Genomic DNA, 21,928 nt, shown 5'->3' with positions numbered 1-21,928 from the left:
AAGCCATGAATCAGCTAAGAAACAAGAAGTTGGTGAATATGTGATGACTTGACTGTTAAAATATAGAGTAGAAATATAATGACTTGAGAAATGTTAAGAAAACCAGTGTGAAATTTATAAGCAAAATTATCACCTACTAGTGAGCTTTAGCTTTATAAACTCACTTTTGACCATTAATTGTATGTATTGTGAGTCTGATGTGAGTTTAATCACCGCAGTTCTACAGTTTTACAAATAAATCATTGTGGGATATTTCAGTAAATGAAGTGAGAGGAATGCCAAAATAAGTGATGAGGTAGATTACAGAAATCCCTAGATTGAGAAACAACTTTCACTTCCAGTAGGCTGAGCTTATTGTTGCAAGAGTCATATTCTGACCACTTAAATTACGTGATATAGATGCCTGTATTATAAAGGCTTTTAAATATGTTTGTGGCTATATAAAGCAGTAATTTGAGAGTTGTCATTAATTCCATAAACTATATATAATGACTGTGCCTTCTGGAGAAGAGATGAGGTTGTTAACAATTACAGCTTGCTTGGCTCCACAAACAACACTCTTGGCACCAGCAGTCAAGAAATCAAAAGATGAATTACATTGGGGAAGTCTGCTGTCAGGGATCTAGGCAGAGTGCTAAAAAGCAATGATGTTAGTCTAGAGACTAAGGTACACCTTTTCTAGGCCATGGTCTTCACATTTACTTGCTATGCATCAGACACTTGGGCAGTGACTAAAGAGGACAGAAGAGGAATCAATGCCTTTGCATTGTAGTACTGTAGAAGAGTCTTGAACATACCATGAACCACCAAGAAAACAAGTAAGCCAGCCTGTCTTAGAAAGGATGAAACCAAGTTTCTCTTTGGAGGCAAGTATTTTGAAGCTCTGTCTCACATACTTTGGGCACTTGGCCAGGAGAGACTAGTCCTTGGAGAAAGACATCATGCTCATAGGGGCGGAGGGGCAGCACAGGAGAGGAAGATGCTGGATAAGATGGATTGATAAAGTAACTGGAGCAATGAGGGTAAGTGTGTAAGAGTCAGTAAGACTGGCTCAAGAAAGGGCAGGCTTCAGAGCTGCTGTATAAGGTCGCTATGAGTCTCAGACGACATGAACAGCACATAAAAACAACATTCCTTGAATTGCATAGAAGTTTTTTGAAAAATAAGAACTACTGATGGTTTGTAGATATACTGTGTGAATCACACAACCATTGACTAGTCACACACTGACACATGGAGCTTGTGACCTGGTCTCCCAGGAGAGCTAACATGTCCCTCACATACTCAAGAGCATAAGAATGCATGACCATATGCATTTCCAGTCTACACCCAATACACTGAATTATTTCTTAAGGTTAATTTTATTCTATTAGCTTATCACAGTGAGTTACAGTACACAGGATTTTGTTAAATTTTTATAATGTAAAAGAATAACTTTTTAAAAACCTTCACTATAGTTTTCTAAACCAGCATATTTCATTCATTTTTCAGCCTGGGCAAGTAGTTTACCTGTTTTGCATACAAGGTAGAAAATAATGAATTTTATAAATAGCTGCCAATTTTGTGGATCAAGGATAAGAACAGAACTAGATAAAAGAGTGTGTGGGGTGTGTGTGTATGTGTATGTAATGCATGATTTAGGTGCTGTGCAGCTGAAACCAAATCCTAGCTTACTCTTTAATGGATATTTTGAGGCCAAAAATCACATGAGAGGAGATTTCCGTCTTTTTCCTGTGGAGCAGCTCGTGGATTCAAACAGTGTGCCTTTGGGCCAGCAGCACAACTCCTTACCCACTAGGTTACCAGAGGGTGTGTGTGTGTGTGTGTGTGTGTGTGTGTGTGTGTGTGTGTGTGCGCGCGTAAATCTATATATCTCTCTTTATCTATACATAAATCTAAATAAATTAATGCTCTGTTAACATGCCCACAAATACAAGCAAAATTCCACTCAGTTCAGGGATACTGATGCTTCATTTGTGCTTGAGCCTCACATATTTCATATTCCTCATTAAAGTTCCTAATTTTGCTAGCAAATGATCATAAGAAGACCTGCAAGTATGAATTGCTATGCTAAATTCCTTATGCTAAGTTTCAAGATGGTATGCTCCACCTGTAGTAACATGCCTCTACTTTTATTCTTAGCGAAGAAATGAAGTCTAAATCTTTAAAATGTAAAGAAAAAGAATGCTGTTCTTACTTAGATCTTGCTGTAGAAAGACAAGAGAGGAATACAGTAACTTTCTACTTTCAGGGTCTGTTTCCAGCAAAAAGTTCATTGTAAGTGTGTAATGGAAAAACAGCTAATCATCCTTATTATTCACACAGTTAAATCAATATTAGTAATGAATATATAGTGGTTTCTATGAATATTTTCATCTGTACCTATGTTTTTGGGGGGACCCCTTTTAATACCTTTATTGCTAGAAATTTTCCTTTAAGTATAAATTACATGTAAATTGAGTATTTTTAGTTCTAACAATACTTTATAATTTTGGATAATGCTTGAAAAACTGTCCATAATCAAAGATAGTTTTTCTCCTACCAGCTGTTTAAGGAATATGTCATTCAAATCTAATGTTCAGATCAGAAGAGGGGGAGAAAGTTATTTTGTGAGGGATAGATTTTTAAAGTGTTCTGAGCCATTTAACTATTCTCCTACCATGGAATACAACCCTGTCCTATTTTCTCTCCCACTCCAACATAGCTTTGACTTGAATTGCTTTTTTTAAAAAATTTTATTATTTTTGTGTGAGTGTACCGTCAAATCAGATCTGACTGGTACAGGAGGAGATTGTCCCTCCTTTCCTGGCAGAACATCTGGTGGATTCAAACCATGCGTCTCTGGGATTGCAGTGCAACTTCTAGCCACTAGGCCACCAGAGCTCCCCTTGAATTGCTTTTTTAAGAAGAGAAGGTTGAGTTTAAAATTGTTGTATAGCTATCTGTTTCATTTTCCTCAAAGGGAGCTCTGCAGAATGTGTCTATTGTGTTCTTAAAACAAAAATTTTAGATAATGTTATCCAAGATGATGTTAATTCAATTTACACTTTAATAACTCATCACTTTCTTTAGAAAACATTGAAAGGATGTTATATATTGGACAAAGAGAGAAAAGCTAAAATAATCATTGTAACCCTCTGTGGCTAGATCAATTAAAATTAACAAAAATAAGTAAAATTTAATACCACTGGTAAACTATAAGAATAAAAGTATGAACTATAACACAGTATAAGGAAAGAATGCACACTATTTTTATCTCTCTTTTCAGAATGGACTAATGAAAATATGTGGAAAAACAAATTTTTGTGAAACTCTGATTTGAAAACTATTATTTTTGCATATTGCTTTATACTTTTTAAAGGGATCTTAATGTATGCTTTATCAGCAGACCTTCAGCAAGCCTATTAATAATTGGAGTAAAAAGGAAATGAGACTTCTGTGTGGTTTGTGCTGACAGAAAATAATACAGCTAGAGCTTAAGATTGAGTTCACAGTTTTCTTTGAGAAGATCCTACAGAGGAGGAAAAGACCGAGATAGATGTTAGAAGAGACCCTGAATATTGCATTAGAATGTCGGCAAGCTAAAACAAAGAAATCAGGAAACTTAGGAGCTTAACAGATGGTTTTTGGCAGCTCAGGAAGACAAAGTATTACAATGAAATGTGCAAGGAGCTGGAGTAAAAATATCGAAAGGGATGGACAGTCGCAGCATTTCTTAAGCTAAAGGAACTGAAGAACAAATTCAATCCTTGAGTGGCAATTCTTAAGGATGCTTTGAACAGAGTATTAAATGATCCAGGAAGCATTAAAAGAAGACGGGAGAAGTAAACAGAGTCACTGTACCAAAAAGAATTGGCTGACACAGAAGAATTTCATGAAACAGCATATGATCAAGAGGCAATGGTGATAAAGGAGGAAGTTCAAACTTCTAGGAAGGATATAGCAAAAACAAGGTGCCAAGAATTGACGGAATACCAGTTGACATATTTGAACAAACAGATGTTGCCTTGGACATGCTCACTAGGTTGTTCCAGGAAATCTGGAGGACAACTACCTGACCAACTGACTGGAAGAGATCCATATTTATTCCCATTCAAAAAAAAAAACCAAAACCCCAACAAAGTATGCAAATCCTCAAACAATATCACAAGCATGCAAAATTCTGCTGAAGATTCCCCAAATATGACTGGATCAGCACATCAGCAGAAAACTACCAGAAATGGAATCTGAGTTTAGAAGAGGTTGTGGCACCAGGAACATCATAGCCAAGGTCAGATGGATCTTGGCTGAAAGCAGAATGTACCAGAGGAGTGTCTGTCTGTTTAATTGATTATGCAAAACCTTTAGACTGTATGGATCACATCAAATTGTGGCTAACATTGAGAAGACTGGGAATTCCAGAATACCTGATTATGCTTGTACAAAACCTATACTTGGAGCAGGAAGCAGTCATCAGAACAGAGCAAGGAAAGTCAGAAAAGGAATGCCATCAGGGATGTGTCCTGTCTCCATACCTTTTCAATCTGTATGCTGAATAGATCATCCAAAAGATGAGGCTTTATGAGGAGGAATATGGCATCAGGATTGGAGAAAGACTTGTCAACAACCTGAGTTATGCAACTATAAACTTTCTTCTTGAAATTGAAGAGGCCCTGAAGCATTTGCTGCAGGCCAATGACTGTAGTCTTCAGTATGAATTTAAGCTCAACATCAAGAAGGCAAAGATTCTTACCACTGGGCCAGCTGGCAAACCATGTTAGATGGAGAGGCGACAGTGATACTACTGTTAACAATTTCAGGATGCTCAGTTATATGGTCACCACACTGGTACCAGGAATCAGGAAATTAAAAAAGATTAATTGCATTGGGAAAATCTGCTGTCAGGAACCTCTCTAGAGTGCTAATGAGCAACAAGTCTAGAGACTAAGGTGTCTAGAGACAAAGTCCAGGCCATGGTCTTCAGAATCGCATGCTACATATCAGAGAGCTGCATATAGAAAAAGGATGACAGAAGAAGAATTGATGCCTTTGAGTTGAGTTTGAGTGCTGGAGAAGAGGTCTGCACATTCCGTGTAATGCCAAAAGAACAGACAGGTTTGTCCTGGAGAGGGTAAAATCACATTTCTCCTTGGAGGCAAGGATTTTGAAGCTCTGATGTACTTTGGGCATGTTGCCAAGAGGGACCAGTTCTTGGAAAAGGACACCATACATGGAAGGATAGAGGGACCATACAGGATAGGAAGCCTCTGAATGAATTGGAATAACTGGGGTATTGAGGTTAGGTGTGTCAAGATAGTGAGATTGGCTCAGGATAGGACAAGATTCAGAGCTACTATGCTATGAGTTTCTGGCGACTTAACAGCACATAACAACAACAACCTCCTTTTATAAAATAAACATACTTTGAAATATAGTCATGCCTTCATTTTTTTGGTAGTAAACCTAGATTTTCATGTTGACTTGAATTTCACACACACACACACACACACACACACACACACACACTTTTCCTTGCTTCTGTTCTTGTGGAAGGGTATATCTGAATTTCTTTATACGTTCAGTAGTCATAATGTTATATAGACTTAATTCTTTTGTTGAACAGAAAATAATGTCTTCCCTCAAGAAATAAGTTTCTATCCTCATTAATATTTATTTTTACCATTCTTACTATTCTAAAGTTTAACATTTTAGAACCCATCTGCTAATTAATCTTTTATTCATCTTCCTAAATTCAACCTCGTGATTGCCTCGGTAGATTAATCTGTGGTATTTATTGTTTACAGTTGGCTCTTTAACCAGAAAAACCATATATTGTGCCAGCTACAAGCTGGCTATCAGGTGTCACATCTTTTCTTACCTGCATGTTCTTAAAGAAGAGTCTGTGGCTTAAACAAATTTTTCCTCCTAGTTTTCCTGTTACCAACTCTTACACCCTTGTAGTCATTTTGTGAACCAATAAACTGGTCTCAGTTCATTCATGTGAAAAGGAGAAGCTTCCTTATAAGAACTTACATAAACAATTAAGGAATTAATGTTGTTGTTAGGTACTGTCAAGTATGACTTATAATGACCCTATGAACAGACCTGAACCTTGATCTATCCTGTGTTATCTTCACACTTCCTGACACAGTGGAGCCCATTGTGACAGTCACTGTGGCAGTCCACCTGGTCAAGGGTCCTCCTCTCCTTCACTAACACCCCACCTTTCCAAGTTTCACACCCCCCCCCCCAGGAATAGTCCCTCCTGGCAAAATGCCTGAAGTATGTAACACAGAGCCTCATCCTCTTTGCCTTCAAAGAGAACTCTGGCTGCATCCTCTCAAAGACATATTTGTTCTTTTGGCAGTCTGTGGGGTGTTCAGTGCTCTTCTCCAACACAATCCTAAAGCATCAAATCTTCAGTCATCCTTATTCATTGTCCAGTTCTCAGATGCATAACAAGTGATCAGAAAGACCATAGTTTGAATCAGGCTTACCTTAGTCCTCAAACTGACAATATTATTCCTCAAAAATTTGAAGAGATCCCTAACTGAAGACTCTCCCAGTGCAATATGTCCCCACTTTCCTGACTGTTTTAATTGTGGATCCAAATAAGATGAAGTTGTTGACAGTTTCAGTCTTCTATCTGTCATGATGTTGCCTATAGGACCAGTGGTAAAAATCTTTGTTTTCTTGAAATTGGGATACAGTCCATATTGAAGGCTTTATTCTTTGATTTTCTGCAACAACTGCAGAACTCAAAAAATCCTACTCCCTTTAAGTAAGCAAGCTTTGTTATTTGCATAACGCAGGTTATTGATGAGTCTCCCTTCAATGCTGATGCCTATTCCTCTTCACAGAGTCTACCTTCTTGAATAATTGGCTCAGCATACAAATTGAATAGATATGAAGAGAGAATACAACCCTGATTCACTCTTTTTAATTTTAAACCATGTATTTTCCCCTTGCTTTGCTCGTACAACCATGTTGATTGATAGGATATCATATGTATGCATATGAGGAAGACTATTATTAAAATATATACTTCTACATCTAGAGCCAAAGAGGAAGGAATTGAAAACTTTTACCAAATCTTGCAGCCCAAAATTGACCAAACTTGTAATCCGCATGTGTTAATAATTGGTGACTGGAATTTAAAAAATTGGAAATGGTGAAGAAGGAATATTAGGTGGAAAATATGTGCTTGTTGACAAAATTGAGACTGGAAATAGAATGATCGGATTTTGTTTTTCCAATGATGTATTCAATGCAAATACCTTTTTTAAATGACACAAATGGCAACTCTAGACACATGGACCTTACCTGATGGGCTACATAGAAATTAGATTGACTACATCTGTGGAAGGAAAGAATTAATATTTACCAAATATTTGGAGCTACCCAGAAAAAGTTCTAGAGGAATGATGGTTTTTGTCCTTACATTAAAAATTATGATAATAATCCCTCCAAGGTTTTGATAAATAACAATTTCAGAAAAACCACCATTTAAACAACAGAGGCCAGTAGAAAGGAGGAAGCCAGCCTGCCCATTAAAATTCTGTACAACTAAAAGCAAGTAACTTAAAATTCCCTGTTTATAAGTGGAGATAGTAACAGTTGGTTCTATGTCACAGAACATTGTAAAGATACTTAAGATCCATTGAGCTCTTTAAAGAAAGGATTGAAATACAGTTGAGATGCAAGGAGTTTATATAAATTGTTTATAACAGCCTACCTTCCCTCCCCCTGCCAGCAACAACCAGAAGTAAACATTTACTTCAACAGCCTGATTATAAAACTTACTGATTAACTGTTTGAGGGGCTACACTAGTTCACTTGAAACAATGGGTTCCTTGAAAAGATTCTCACACATTTTGAACATCCTGGTAGGAATCTTAGCCTAAAGACAAAGGTGGCTCACTATCTGCTGTCCCTCATTACCTGGCTGTTCTAGGAAGTAGGTAAAGAGTAATACTGCAAGTGATGATGGCCTGGAGGGCAGGAATGTTGCTTTGATTTCTAAAAAAAATCACACCTTTTCATCATGCCATCTTATTGAGTAATACTAACTATTGTTTCCAGCTACCACTGTATATCAGCACAGAGAAAAGAGTTTTATCATTACATATCGCCCCTAATTTTCATATATTCCATTCTCATACAGTTTAAAATTTTGACCATGATTACCTCGAACTCTTTTTGAAAACCCTACTAATTTCTTACATATCAACTAATAACTTCCTGCTAGGCCAGGATCTTTATAGCAAAGGTTGCTGTTTATCTGTTGTATTGGAAGGAAGTAGAAAAATTTTAAGCAGTCCTCATCTTACCCCCCTCCCCTCACTCCTCCAGGGCTGAAATCACCACAACCTTAAGATTAGAGTTTAGATGTTCCCTGGACACACCCTGTCTAGCCATTCCCTGACCTAAGCCCATATACGTGCAATAATAGGGACTAAAGGCATCTTATACAGGAGTCTCTCCACTAGGCATTGACTGGTGAGTCCACAAGGCATCTTACCACTTTGACTCCAGGAGTCTGAGAAGGTTCCTTTCACTCACTCAGGGTCCACATGCCAGGCATTCTCTGTCATAGAGGCCAACAACTAAAGGGCTGCCAGACCTTTTGTCAGCCCTTGTGGAGACATCAACCCCCTAGTGAAAGGGATGCCTGGTTCAAATAAATTTTCTGGCGCTTGGGTGACAGCTAAGCTACTAAGCCCACATTCACCTCCTCCTAAACCATTTGGGGCCTGAAAATTGTTAATCAGCCAGATTGCTTAGCTCCAGGAAACAAGGACACGTGTACAAACATAACTGAGGATTGATTCATACTTTCGTTCTCTGACAGTAACAATCTCTATTCTTCACCCCCAAAATAACTTGTAAATTTTTAGTCTTTTGAAATTTTGAATTTACAAAATTGGAAAAAACTTGTTGGTATGTTCCAATTGTGTTGAAAGTTTCTGCCTGTTTTCATTATCTACATCATTCATATGTTTCTAAAAGCCTGGGAGAGGTAATTGAGTAATATCCCACCCCACCCGCATAGGATTTTTTTAAAAGAATACTACATGACAGAAGTTTTAGTTAAAATTAGAAAACTAGAGATTGCCTATGTTTTGGAGTTCTTTGAGTATTTTAATTAGCCTTAAAAAACAAAAGGGAGCAAGAGTATAAAAAGGGGATAAATGAAATAAAAAACGGTACAATAGTCTTCTAATGCTTCCTCTCCGAAAAGAGAGCACTTTAAGATGTGACACCATATGGAGAATATAGAATCCTGTGATCCCCACAAGGCTGAGCACAAAGGGTGACTCCTACTTAGTGTCTGTGTGAGAGGAGACCATCTAACAAACAATGAGCCAAAAAACAATGATTCCACAAAACAAGTTATCTTCATTGTAAAGTAAAGTTTGATTTTCTACAGCTGCCTGACTCTCAAATATCCAAATCCTTCCGCCTGGGCCTGGGCCTTTTTCAAATGTCACTTGAGTTTTTGACCTTACTGACCCAGCTTGCCGTTTATACAAACTCCCTTATCTAAAGGTGGTGAGTCACCATTTATTGCCTACAACTACTTACTGCTAGAAGATTCTGAGTCCCTGCCCTGGGAAGAGATTTCTCCAGGTCTCACTAGAAAAACGGAACTGTCTAATATGGACCACCTAAACCAATTCTTCAGAATTATAACAACCAAATGCTTTTGGATTTTTGTGAATCTTCATTTCTTAAAGAACAAACAAAACCTTTTAAAATTAATTTGATTTTGAAAAATTTGTAGAGAATGTTGTGATAAAATTTTCTCCCCCACACCCACATCCCAGGATGTTAAATTAACAGTGAAATACCCTAAATATAATGCTAATGCTTGTTTTATTAGCCTGATTATTAAACTTAAAAATTCAGCCTACACTTGTTCTGTCTTTAAATGTTGATTGGCCTACTTCTATTCTGAATTATTTTTATATGTGCTTGTTTGCAGGAAATCTCCATCGCACCAGCAGTGTTCCCGAGTATGTCTACAACCTACACTTGGTTGAAAATGATTTTGCTACAGGGCGTTCACCTGTTCCTAAAACTTATGATATACTACAGGTGGGATATCAGAGCAAAACCCCCAGCTGTCAGACTACCGTGAAAACATTTTCAAACTACCTTTAATTTTTTTTTTTCTTTCTATCGTTTACCTTTTCCCTTCTCAAATTTATGTCAACATCATGGAAATCTGGAAACTTTAAGCAGTAGCAAATCAGTGTGTGTGTGTGTGTGTGTGTGTGTGTGTGTCTATATATAGACACACACACACACATATATATATGTGTGTATTTTTTGGTGTTTTATATATATATATATCCCAAATAAATCAAGTCTTGGTTGATAAAAATCTTCACCTATAATGGGGCCAGTCTCCATATTTGAGTGAGAGAAACATGTTTTGTTTAATAGACCCGAGTAGTAGTTGCTGTTAGTTGCTGTCAAGCCGCTGTGACTCATGGTGCCCTCGTGTGTGTCAGCAGTGTGAATGACTCATATATAAGAGAATGAATGAATGACTTACGGATAACAGAATGAATCGTTTCCAGGTCCCAGGCTGTCTTTGTGATTGTTGGTATGTTTGAGTCCACAGAGGTAGGTAGTTAGTCTTCCACAGAGAGAAGAACTGATGTATGGCTTATTTACATTTTCTTTCTCACTGTGCAGGCAGGCACGACAGCCACTTATGAAAATCGCTGGGGGAGAGGAGCGGCACAGTATAGTTCACAGAAGTCGATGGAAGAGAGGTCCTTCAGGCAGCCTCTGAGGAGGCTTGAGATTTCTCCTGACAGCAGCCCTGAAAGGGTTCACTACTCTCACAGTGAATACCAGTACAACCCACGAAGCCAGGCTGGGCACACCTTGCGGCACCAGGAAAGCAAGAGATCTACCCTCCTCATGCCACCAAGATATGCTCGTTCAGAAATTGTTGGCTTCAGCCATCCCAATGCTGTGAGCAGGCAGCGCCACTATGACACTTACCACAGACAGTACCAGTATGGGTCTGTTAACAACACGGTTTTTGATGGTGTTCCTGTCAGCCCAGCAGTGCTCACGTACCCCAGGCCTGGGACCAGTCACAGCATGGGCAACCTCTTGGAGAAAGAGAACTATCTGACTTCAGGCCCTGCTGCTGGGCAAGTGAGGCCACTGGTGCCCTTGCAACCTGTCAACCAGAACAGGGCTGTTCGGTCCTCCTGGCATCAGAGCTCCTTCCACAGCACCCGCACTCTGAGGGAAGCAGGGCCTAGTGTCGCTGTGGATCCCAGTGGGAGGAGAACACACATGACCGTTGGCCAGGTGGCAGCAGGCGGAAGCGGGAATTTGCTCTCGGAGAGAAGCACTTTCACCGACTCCCAGTTTGGGTAAGGCCCCTTCTGAATCTGCAGTTCAGTCGGTGCCAGCACATTCTGTTCCCATAGCCCTTAGAGCGTGAGCTGGCACTTCTGGGGTGGAGAGAAAGGCTTCCAGAGATAAGTGATTAAAATAATGGCTTTATACACAGCTGCTTAATTGACAGATCAGCTCATTTACCTCAGGGGAAGGGGCCAATCTACCTGCTCAGATGGCAGCTTTGTGGGGAATTGTGACGGTTCAGCCCATCTGTTTCAGATTAAAAGCTGCCTGGAGGGAGATCTACTCCTAAACTATATGAATATCTGGTCTGATAGCTGACTCCAAGTAGACTAAGAAATGGATGATTCCATGCATTTTCTCAGTACTTACTTGAAGGCAAGGAAGGAAAAAGGCAAAATGTTTAGTCTCGGTGAACCCCAAATGCTGTTTTAATAACTACTAACCATCCAAAAGCTACTGAGAGCTGAAGAAAGGAACTGGTTTCTAAATGCCTCTTTCCTTAATTTGATACTTGAGACCTTTATTTTCATTCCGGAATCAGAAATTTGGAGAGTATTTTTTGGCAACTCCTAGCTTATGAAAAAGAATTGAATTTTAAAAGTAATTCCTTTTTCTTTCCTATTTACTTTATAGCTTGACTAATTTCATTTTTGGAACTTAACCCTTCTTTGAGTTTGATCTTGGAACACATGTTTTGTAAATGGGTTGAGGAAAGTTGGGAAAGGTTGAGAAATGGATAAATTTTTAAATCATTATCTCCAGAAGTAATCACAGGGCCATTATAGCAAAATATTTTTGTTGGATTTCTAAAAGTTGCTTAATGAAAGTTATTATATTTCATTATCCCTTTAAGTGGATTTGTGCAGTGATTTCTATTGCACTGACAAGGGAGGCACAGATGAGAACTACTTTTCAGAAAGATACAAGGCAAATCTTGAAGCAATACTAAAACAAAACACACTGCCATCTAGGCCCAACTCTTGGGGACCCTCCATTGAATTTTCAAGGCTGTGAACCTGTATGGGGGGAGACTGACTGCCTGTCTGTCTCCCGCAGAACTTCTAATAGATTTAAACTGACAACTTGTCAGTTAGCATCCTGGTACAGCACATACTGTGACACCTAGTTTCCTTTAGACCAGGAAAAGTTTTTTTATGAAGCCAATTTTGCCATCTGACTTCTACCATTTCTTAGAAAGCAGATATTCTGTGAATATAGGTATATTTATAAAGAAGAGAAATAGCATGGTGAATAGATTGAGATTGTAAACAGCTTTAGAGTGTTTGACTCCACAGTCAACACTCTTGGCACCAGCAGCCAGGAATTTAAAAGATATATTGTGTTGGGAAAGTCTGCTGTTAAAGACATCCCCAGAGTACTGAAGAACAAAGATGTCAGTCTGGAGACTAAGGTGTGCCTGATATAGGCCATAGTCTTTGCAGTCACTTGGTATCAGTCAGAGAGCTGGACAATGAGTAGGGATGTTAGGAGAATTAATGCCTTTGAGCTGTGGTGCTGGAGAAGAGTATTGAATATACCATGGACTGCTAAGAGAATGAACAGCTTCATCCTGGAGAGGGTTAAACATGCTGCCCCTTGGAGGCAAGGATTCTGAAGCTTCATCTGACACACTTTGGACATGTTGCGAGGAGAGACCAGTCCTTGGAAAGGGACGTCATGCTTGGGAGGGTGGAGGGACAGCGCAGGAGAAGAAGACCCTCAATGAGATGGATTGATTCAGTGACTGGGGTAATGGGGGTAGGTGTATCAGAGACAATAAGATTGGCATGGATAGAACAGAGTTTAGGGATGTTGTACACTATGAGTTGTTCACTATGAGTTGCAGGCAACTCAATGGCACCTAACAATAACTACAACAATTCATTACAGTGGGAAAATATAATGAATATTTTAAAATAATAATTTCAGTTTTATTGACTGCTTCCTATATTCAAGGTTTTGTGTTGGCACAGTTTTAACAAAATTATTACAACAGTAAGAAAACTGTCATCTCGCATCTTCCGTCAACAGGCTTTCTTCTCTTCTTCCTTATGAACTCAAGCTTCTTAAAAGAGAGACAGACTTATTGCAGCTGTTCTATCACTTCCTGATTTCTCATCAATCCATTGCAATATGACGTCCATCTCCACTGTTTCACTCGAATAGCCCCCCCAAAATGAACTGATTTGCATCCTGTTGTTGTCATGTGCCATCAAGTAGTCATCGGAGACTCGTAGTGACCCTGTGTATAACAGTTCTGAACCCAGTCCTATTCTGAAACAGTCTGACTGTATCCCACACATTTAACCACATTACTCCAGTTACCATGTCAATCTATCTCCTCCAGGGTCTTCGTCTCCTGCGCTGTCCCTCCACCCTTCCAAGCATGATCTCCTTCTCCAAGGACTGGTCCCTCCTGGCCTTGTGCCCAAGTATGTGAGACAGGGCTTCAAAATTCTGGCCTCCAAAGTGCAATTTGTTTTTACCCTCTCTGGAACCGTAGGCATTATTTTTATATCAAAAGCAGACATACATTCTAGCATTTCTTTTATTTAAACAGGGATGTCAACAGCATATGACATTCCTGTTTGTGAAATTATTTTGCATTTGTTTTTAGGGAACCACCATCTTCTGGTCCCTTTTGCTCCTCCACTTGTTCCTTCTTCGTATTTTTTTTAACAGTCCTCTTCTGCGTAACATTCCTCTTCTGCCTGTCCAGTGATTTTGACATATTTATCTTTAGATCTGTCTTCTCTACTGAACTCTGACATTTATATCTTAATACTTTTCAGAATATCACATACTAAATAATAGGTCCTAAGCTAAATTTGGGGAGCTCTGGTGGCCTGGTTCATAAAGTGTTGCACGGCTAACCTGAAGCCAGCAGCTGCACCACAGACAAAGACGGGCAGTCACCTCCAGTGCAATTTACAGCTTTGGAAAATCCACTGCAGGGTCAACTAGGAATCATTTCAGACTCAAGAGAAATGAGGTGGAGGAAATGAAACTTTTCATCTCCTGCCTGTTCTCTGCTCCAAACTGTCTCCTCCTCCTCTGGAATTCCTCCATTTACAAACCTGGGATTCATTCTAGCATCCTCCCTCCACACCTGAACATCACCAAGTCATGTTTCTATCCCCGTAATGATTTGAGGGGTTTGCCCTTCTTCCTGTCTTCATTGCACATCTTTCTGCCTCTGCTTTGCTTCACACAGAACTATCCTCTGTGACTGTTAGAATCATCTTCCCAAATCTGATCATTCTGCTGCCCGTGTAAACTCCTTCAAAAATTCCACCAAGTATTCATGCTGCTTAGCGTGGCGTACAAGGCCCATCGTGTTTTCATCTCTGCTTATCCCTCCTGTCTTACCTTTTTCTCCTCTTGTCTATCCTTCATCACCACCATCTCAAAACACACAAGCATGAAAACCACTTAGAACCATATGCCTTTCCCTTAATAGAATGTATTCATTTTCATGTCAGTCCCTCTAGCTTTTTATATATACAACTCTGTTTTTGCCTGGGGATCCATAATTCTGCATTTAGTTCCAGTACTACCTTTTCCCTAAAACCGACCACATAAAAGAACCATTGTTCTGGAGTCAGTTCTGACTCAGAACCACCCTGTAGGACAAGGTTGAACAGCCTATAGGGTTTTCAAGGCTTGTGAATGCAGACTGCTATGTCGTTCTCCTGTGGAACTGTGAACTATTGAAGTCAAACTGCAAACATTGCAGTGAGGATCCTGTCACCTTAACCACCTTGTCACCACTTCCAGACTGGGTTGATGTGTTCCTGGTTGTTTACTTGTATGCCCAACCTCTAGATTTTTAGCTTCTTACAGATATCTCCATCCTAAAATAGCCAGGTGTGTGATAGACACTGGATAAATGTATGGTGAAAGAATTAAGGAATTAAAGAAGGAAAAATAGAAATATAGACCCTACTTTTTTGCCTTCTGGGTTTTCATTGCTATGACTCAGACTCTAAAAGAAATATAATATGTACTATTTTGAATTGTTTTGATGGATGGTAAATTTTACTATACTACTTAATCATATTTGGAGAGCTCTGATGGCCTACTGGCAAGAAGATGCATTGCAATACCAAAGGCACATGGTTCGAGACCACCAGCTACCCTTCAGGAGAAGGATGGATAGTCACCTTCCATGCGATTAGCTGCCTCTGAAAACCTGCCGAGGGTCAACTGTGGGTCACTTCCGACTTGATAGTACACAACAGCAATAATATTTACGAAAATAATAACACTAATGTCAAGAAGTTTAAAATTATAGGTTTCATTATCTACTATTCCTATGAACCTGGAGAGAGGATGAAAGGCACCCAAGCATTGAGGACTCTCCTTCATAGGGTCGCTATGAGTCGCCTGTGGCTTGACGACACTTAACAACAACAATCTACTATACTTTTTTTGTTCTGATTTATTTACAAAGTTTGAATACATTGTTTTTTCACATAAGATCCTTCCTATTTCCTTCAATCCACCCACTCCTCGAATTGTGCAGCCCTGTGATTAACATGCTACATTGAATTGCCCTCCTAAAGACCAGAAATCATGGAAGCTAACCCGTCTTTATAAAGGGAAAACTTTTCTATCTGTGGAACAGAGAAAGGACTGTACATATTACTTATAGTGAGAAAAGTAAGTTATCAAGGCAACTTCTGTGTTTAACTTTTGACCCTCCTTTGTTATCTTTATGACTCATTTCAAGCTCTCCTAGAGATTGTCCTCTAAGACCACATACTTTGAGCTGTTGTTCCCATTTCAACCTCTGCCCATCTCCTTTTTTTTTATGTGCTTCATCCCTCTTGTGAAATTCTCACATGTAAAGGAATGTTCTTTCATATCTGTAAAGCATCTATATAAAGTATCTAGATAAAACTACAAATCTATGTAATGACATAAGATATTAAGCAGTGTTTTTACAAAAGAAGAATGACTTATCACATGGTAACTAGTGCCACAGAAAACCAAAATAGAATATTAGAGAGTGTGTTTTCTAGTAGGATAATAAATCCGTTGTGTTTTTTTTTTTATAAATCTAAAGTGGGTTGATGGATAAGGGTTAAAAACAATGAAGAACAGGATTATGGATGTTGCTTATAAACATTTTGGAAAGTAGAGGTTTAACAAATTAATATTTGATTCCTCTTGAATGCTAGACATTTGAAGAGATAAAAATTGAGCAGACTCTCTAAAGGCCTAGGAAGCTCTGGTGGCTTAGTGGTGAAGAATTGCAGTGCCAAGTCAAAGATAAGCGGTTCAAATCCACCTGTTGCTCTGTGGGGGACACAGGGGCAGTCTCCTGTTGAGCAGTATTCTGCCTCTGAAAACCCACTGGGGAATCAGCTATGAGTCAGTTCTGACTTGACAGAACTTAACAACAGTATATAAAGGTCTAATAGATGGTCAGTGAAAAGCATATCACATATAAATTTTGTGGTGCATTAATAGTGTTCAAACAGGGGCAGTGGGGGTTGGTGTGTTGAAATCAGTAGACAAGCTCAGGACAGAGCAGGTTTCAGAGCTGCTGTACATAGGGTTGCTATGGGTCCCAGGCAACTCGGCGGCACGTAACGACAACAATAGGAATTTAGAGAAGAGGCGTGTTCTCTGGAGAAACTGAATCCTATTCAAGTTTGTGGCCATAGTTCTAAAGGACCAAAAGATGTCCTACTGATTTCCCTCCCGATTTTCTCTTTTTATTTAATATTTTTTACATATTCTTTCATCTTGTATTCATTTTTTTATACATCTGTGTCTTTCTGTTTTCAATTTTAACAGCCCTTTAATTTATTGCTTCAGTTAAGACTCTTTTCATACTCTCATATTGTCTCCGTTTCTAGAAACGTAACTGTTCCACAGTCATCTTCTTAAAGCAGTACTTTTATCATACTTTAAAATCTTTGTGAGGTAGAGGAAATTGCATCCGGAGGCATGATCGAGCTGTCCATTGTTTTCTCTGTTTACTTGGCCTTCGGAAGCAGAGTCATATTCTGATACCAGGGGAGCTAGTCTTCAGCAGGCCGGACTGTGTGTTAGCTGCCAAGAAAGCTGATTCCTGGGGATTGAGAGCAGGAAAATAAGTCCCACTTTTGATTTTTTTTTTTTTTCACTTTCAATGTTTCATATGCTGACCAATAATCTTTTGTAGTGCTGCTTCTTAAGTTTTCATTTAAATGAACCATAGTTTTGACTTGTTAACTGAAGGTTGAAAAGACTCACTTTTGGGGAATGTGTTCAGGAAGGAAACAGCTGCTTTTCTGATTCTCTTGTATCTCAACCTCATTTCCAAGGTCACTTTTCTTTAGTCACTGGGAAGTGAATGAGAAGGGAAGGAAGGCAAAGAAGGTTAAAAAGCCAGAGAAAGGGAGTGAAGGTGGGAAGGAAGACTGTAGGAGAATGGAAGATAAAAGAAATACCTCTGTCTGGCTTTGGAGACGCAGAAAAGATTTCACAGAAGTGATAACTCTGAGTTGAATCTTAAATGGATTAAGAATTTGTCAGGGAAAAAAGGAACACGTTTTCTGAAAAATCAGAGTGTGACTTTGTGAATGGGCACACAGTGTTTAGAGAAGCATTAGAAGACAACTCTAATTAGAGTGTAGAGAAGTAGAAGAAAGTAGATTGATGGTGACAGGAAATAAAGCGAGGTTGGGGTCAGAATAGAAGATGTGCTATAGAGCTGGACGTTAGAGACAGTAACAAAACAGAAAACTCACCTTCTGCCCTTCTGCCATCTGTACACACCTTCATATTGAGGAAATCTCCATTCAACCTCGGACTTGTTTTTGGTAATAAAGTGAAGTAGCATTGGAATCACTGGGAATAAATGCAGAGCTTTGTGAATCATGTTCAGGAAAAGAAAGGAGTCAGGTAATGGAATTTATTAGTGGGTGTTGGAAAATTGGGAAATTCAGTTGCCTGAATCATGTTCAACTCATGAGGTAGATTAATGGTTGAATCTTAAAAAAACAAAAAAACAACAACAAATAAAACAAAACCACTGCATTAAACTTAAGATTGTTGTTAAGTTAGAAATGATCTTTCGGGGAGCTCTGGTGGCCTAGTGGCAAGAAGCTGCACTGCAATCCCAGAGAAACACGGTTCGAATCCACCAGATGCTCTGCCGGAGAAGGAGGCGCAATATCCTCCTGTACCAGTCAGATCTGATTTGACGGTACATGCACACACACACAAAAAAAAAAAGAAATGATCTTTCATCAGTTAAAACAACTCTAGAGATGGATAATAAAGACAACATTATCACTGTCATTAAGACTTAGGGTTTCATTATCTTTGTAAAAGCATTGGATTTTATGAATGTGAAATATTCCCACCTCAAGAAAGATGAGCCAACAGAATGTGGAAGTTATCAAACAATATAATATCACATGCAAGCAAAATATTGCTGAAGATCATTCCAACATGGCTAGAACAGTACATAGACAAGGAACTGCAAGAAGTTCAAATGAAATTTAGAACAGGCCATGGCATCAGGGATATCACTGTCAGGTTCTTGGCTGAAAGCAAAGAAAACCAGAAGAATGTGTATTTGTGCTTTATTGACTATGCAAAGATATTTAGCTGTGTGGTTCACAACAAGTTATGGCTAACATTAAGAAGAATAGGAATGTCAAAATACTTGATTTGCTCATACAAAACTTAAAGAGGCTGTTGTGCAAACAGAACAAGGAAACAATTATTATTACATGGTTTAAAATTAAGAAAAGTGTGTGTCAAGGTTGTTTCTTTTCTCCATACTTATTCAATCTGTATCTTGAACAAATTATTCAAGAAGCTGGCTCTGTGAAGAAGAATGTGACATCAGGATCAAAGGATGACTCCGCAATAGTCTGTGTTATGCAGATGACACAACCTTGTTTGCTGAAAGTGAGAAGGACTTGAAGCACTTGTTGGAAATGAGCAAAGAATACAGCCTTCCATATGGATTGCATCTCAGTATCAAGAAATCAAAAATTCTCACTCCTGGACCGATAACCAACAACAAGAAAAGATTGAAACTGTCAACAACGTGGTTCCTACTTAGATCCACAGTGAACACCCTTAGTGCCAGAAGTCAAGAGACCAAGACATGCATTGTACTGGGAAAGTCTGCAGTGAAGGACCTCTCCATATTATTGAGGAGTAATGATATCAGTTTGAGGACTAAGGTGCACTTAAGTCAAGCCATTATCTTTTTGATCACTTGTGCATCTGAGAGATGGACAATGAATAAGGATGACAGAAGAAAAATTGATGTCTGTGAGCTGTGGTGTTGGAGAGGAGCACTGAAGATCCCATGGACGACCAAGAGAACAGACAGGTCTTTGAGAAGGTGTGGCTAGAGTGTTCCTTGAAGGCAAAGATTATAAAACTTTGTTTCCCATTCTTGGAAAGGTAGAGGGTAGGTGAAAGAGAGGAAGACCCTCTTCAGATGAATTGATACAATGATGGCAGCAAAGGACTTGAGTGTGTCTGAGAATGTGAGGACCGCACAGGATAGGATGAGTTTCAGACTTGTTGCTCATAGGGTCTCTATAGGACATATTTGACTCAATAGCACCTAACAACATTTTCTAAAAAGAATTTATATTAAGTAAAAATGGCTGGTCATAATGGTAATAGGTACATTTTTCACAAATTTAACTCCTCAGGTATAAGATGATACAATGAGTGAATGAAATGTGCTATACCATCACAGTGAAATACGCAGCTATAAAGAAAAATGATGAGTTCTTAAAATACCGAATGAATGAATCTGCAGGACATTTTGCTGTATAAAATTAATTCAATCACAAAAGAAGAAGTCATATATAATCTCATTATTATAAAAAGAGAATTACTTGCAGTGTTAACTGGTATTCACCAGAGACGGGTTATGATGAGTAGAAACAGTGATCTCTCTTTGGAGAGTATAGGAAGCTCGGGTGGGATAGTCCACAGTCAGTTGCACTGATAAAGACAGTGTATCTCTAGGGGTTTGAATCTAAGGTAGATATTTGTTATTTTTAGTGATGGAAAAGGTAACACCAATTTTTGGTGAAGCATTTACAGTTTGACAAAAGTAAATAATGCCACTAACAGAAGAAAAAAGCAAAGATGTGGTTAAAATTTCATGTAATCATTTTCTTTTCTAATGTATTTCGGTTATACCAGTTAGCTGGGTTTTAACAACACTTAGTTTTTCTGACTTTCATTGTTAAATTCTATCCTATGCATTAAATGAGTATTTATTTTAAAAATCCATTTTAAGGTGAAATAATACATTATAAGTTGTTTTTAGGAAATTAAGTAGTGATTTTTGAAGAGCAGTTATTTCTTCTACAGATGTGACATTATTAGAATAAGAATGTTTTTATTTTGTAAATGAATTTATTTTATCTAAAGCTTTATTATGCTTTAATGGCACTTTTTGATAAGTATAATTATCAGGCTTCATATATTTATCTTAAAAAGAGATGAGTCCTTTTTTTTTATGCATTTTGTGATTCTGTTCAATTGAATGACATCTACAATCTCACCAGAGCTGTAGTATTTCTGATACTAGCTTTTACTCATCATCTCCAAATTGGTACCAGGCTTTATTTTAGCTGCGAAGCCATAAGTCTGGTATTTCCCAACACGAGTTAAGTCATCTCTAGATCTCAGGCTTGATAATGCGCTGAATCTGTGACTGTTTGCCTAGGAATGCGGACATGGAGATGACTCTGGAGCGGGCAGTCAGCTTGCTTGATGCCGATCACACGCCCCTGTCCAGGATTTGTGCGGCAGCTACTTTCATACAGCATGAGTGCTTCCAGAAGTCTGAAGCGCGGAAAAAGGTGAGTAGGCGGAAGACCAGTTCAAAAACCACTACACGTTCACATCCAGTAAAGTGACCCTGTACACTGAATACTACTAATTTGAATTTTAAAATATTTTGTTTTGAGTCTTTATAAATTTTGGAAATCAGTGCTCAATTAAAAATAAAACAAAACAGTCTTGCAATGCAGAAGCTTAGAAAGTACGTTACCCTTTTGCTTGCGTTTCAAGTTTCTGTAGTCATCAGCACACACACACACAAGAGTGAGGAAACTGTGAATAAATACTACTTCCAGAATTTTTTTTACAGAGAAAGATGAAAATATGTATGTTTGTTGTCAGGCTAGTGTCTTCTGTATTTTAAAAAAATACTAATTATAACTGTTTTTAACTTTTTATTTAACATGTATCTTTTCATAGTTTTCCATTTTCATGTTAACAGTAAACAGTTTTGTATATTTTTTTTTCTGTACTTGCACAAATGGTCCTGTAGAAAAGATCTTCTAGAATAGAGCTGATGTATGGTGGTCATACAGTTCAAAAAGACATGAGTGAAAAAGAAGTTTCTCTAAAAAAATAAAGTTTCTCTCCCACTCTAAATTGCATTCTTTTTCTATACATAAACAAATACAACTTACAAGAGGATTTGGGGGTGGGGATGTGTGTGTGTGTGTATTATATATAAAACACATATATATATCTGTGTGTACATGCATATATTTAGTTTATA

The 21,928-nt window shown here is 38.4% G+C and overlaps 1 protein-coding gene across 1 annotated transcript in view; it reads left to right on the top strand.

The window, feature by feature from the left end:
- The window catches only part of PKP2 (plakophilin 2), a 126,095-nt gene that overhangs the window by 24,799 nt on the left and 79,368 nt on the right, over window positions 1–21,928 (top strand). The window contains exons 2-4 of the mRNA XM_006902184.1: window positions 9,965–10,077; window positions 10,684–11,381; window positions 21,083–21,218. Of these exons, the coding sequence (XP_006902246.1) occupies window positions 9,965–10,077; window positions 10,684–11,381; window positions 21,083–21,218 (947 nt within the window). The remainder of the gene's footprint in view (window positions 1–9,964; window positions 10,078–10,683; window positions 11,382–21,082; window positions 21,219–21,928) is intronic.

The sequence above is a fragment of the Elephantulus edwardii genome, unplaced genomic scaffold (genome assembly GCF_000299155.1).
Source record: "Elephantulus edwardii isolate Elephantulus edwardi_28Jun2011 unplaced genomic scaffold, EleEdw1.0 scaffold00377, whole genome shotgun sequence".
Taxonomy (NCBI): domain Eukaryota; kingdom Metazoa; phylum Chordata; class Mammalia; order Macroscelidea; family Macroscelididae; genus Elephantulus; species Elephantulus edwardii.
The sequence above is the reverse complement of the archived record's forward strand: the minus strand, read 5'-3'. Positions and strand labels throughout refer to the sequence as shown.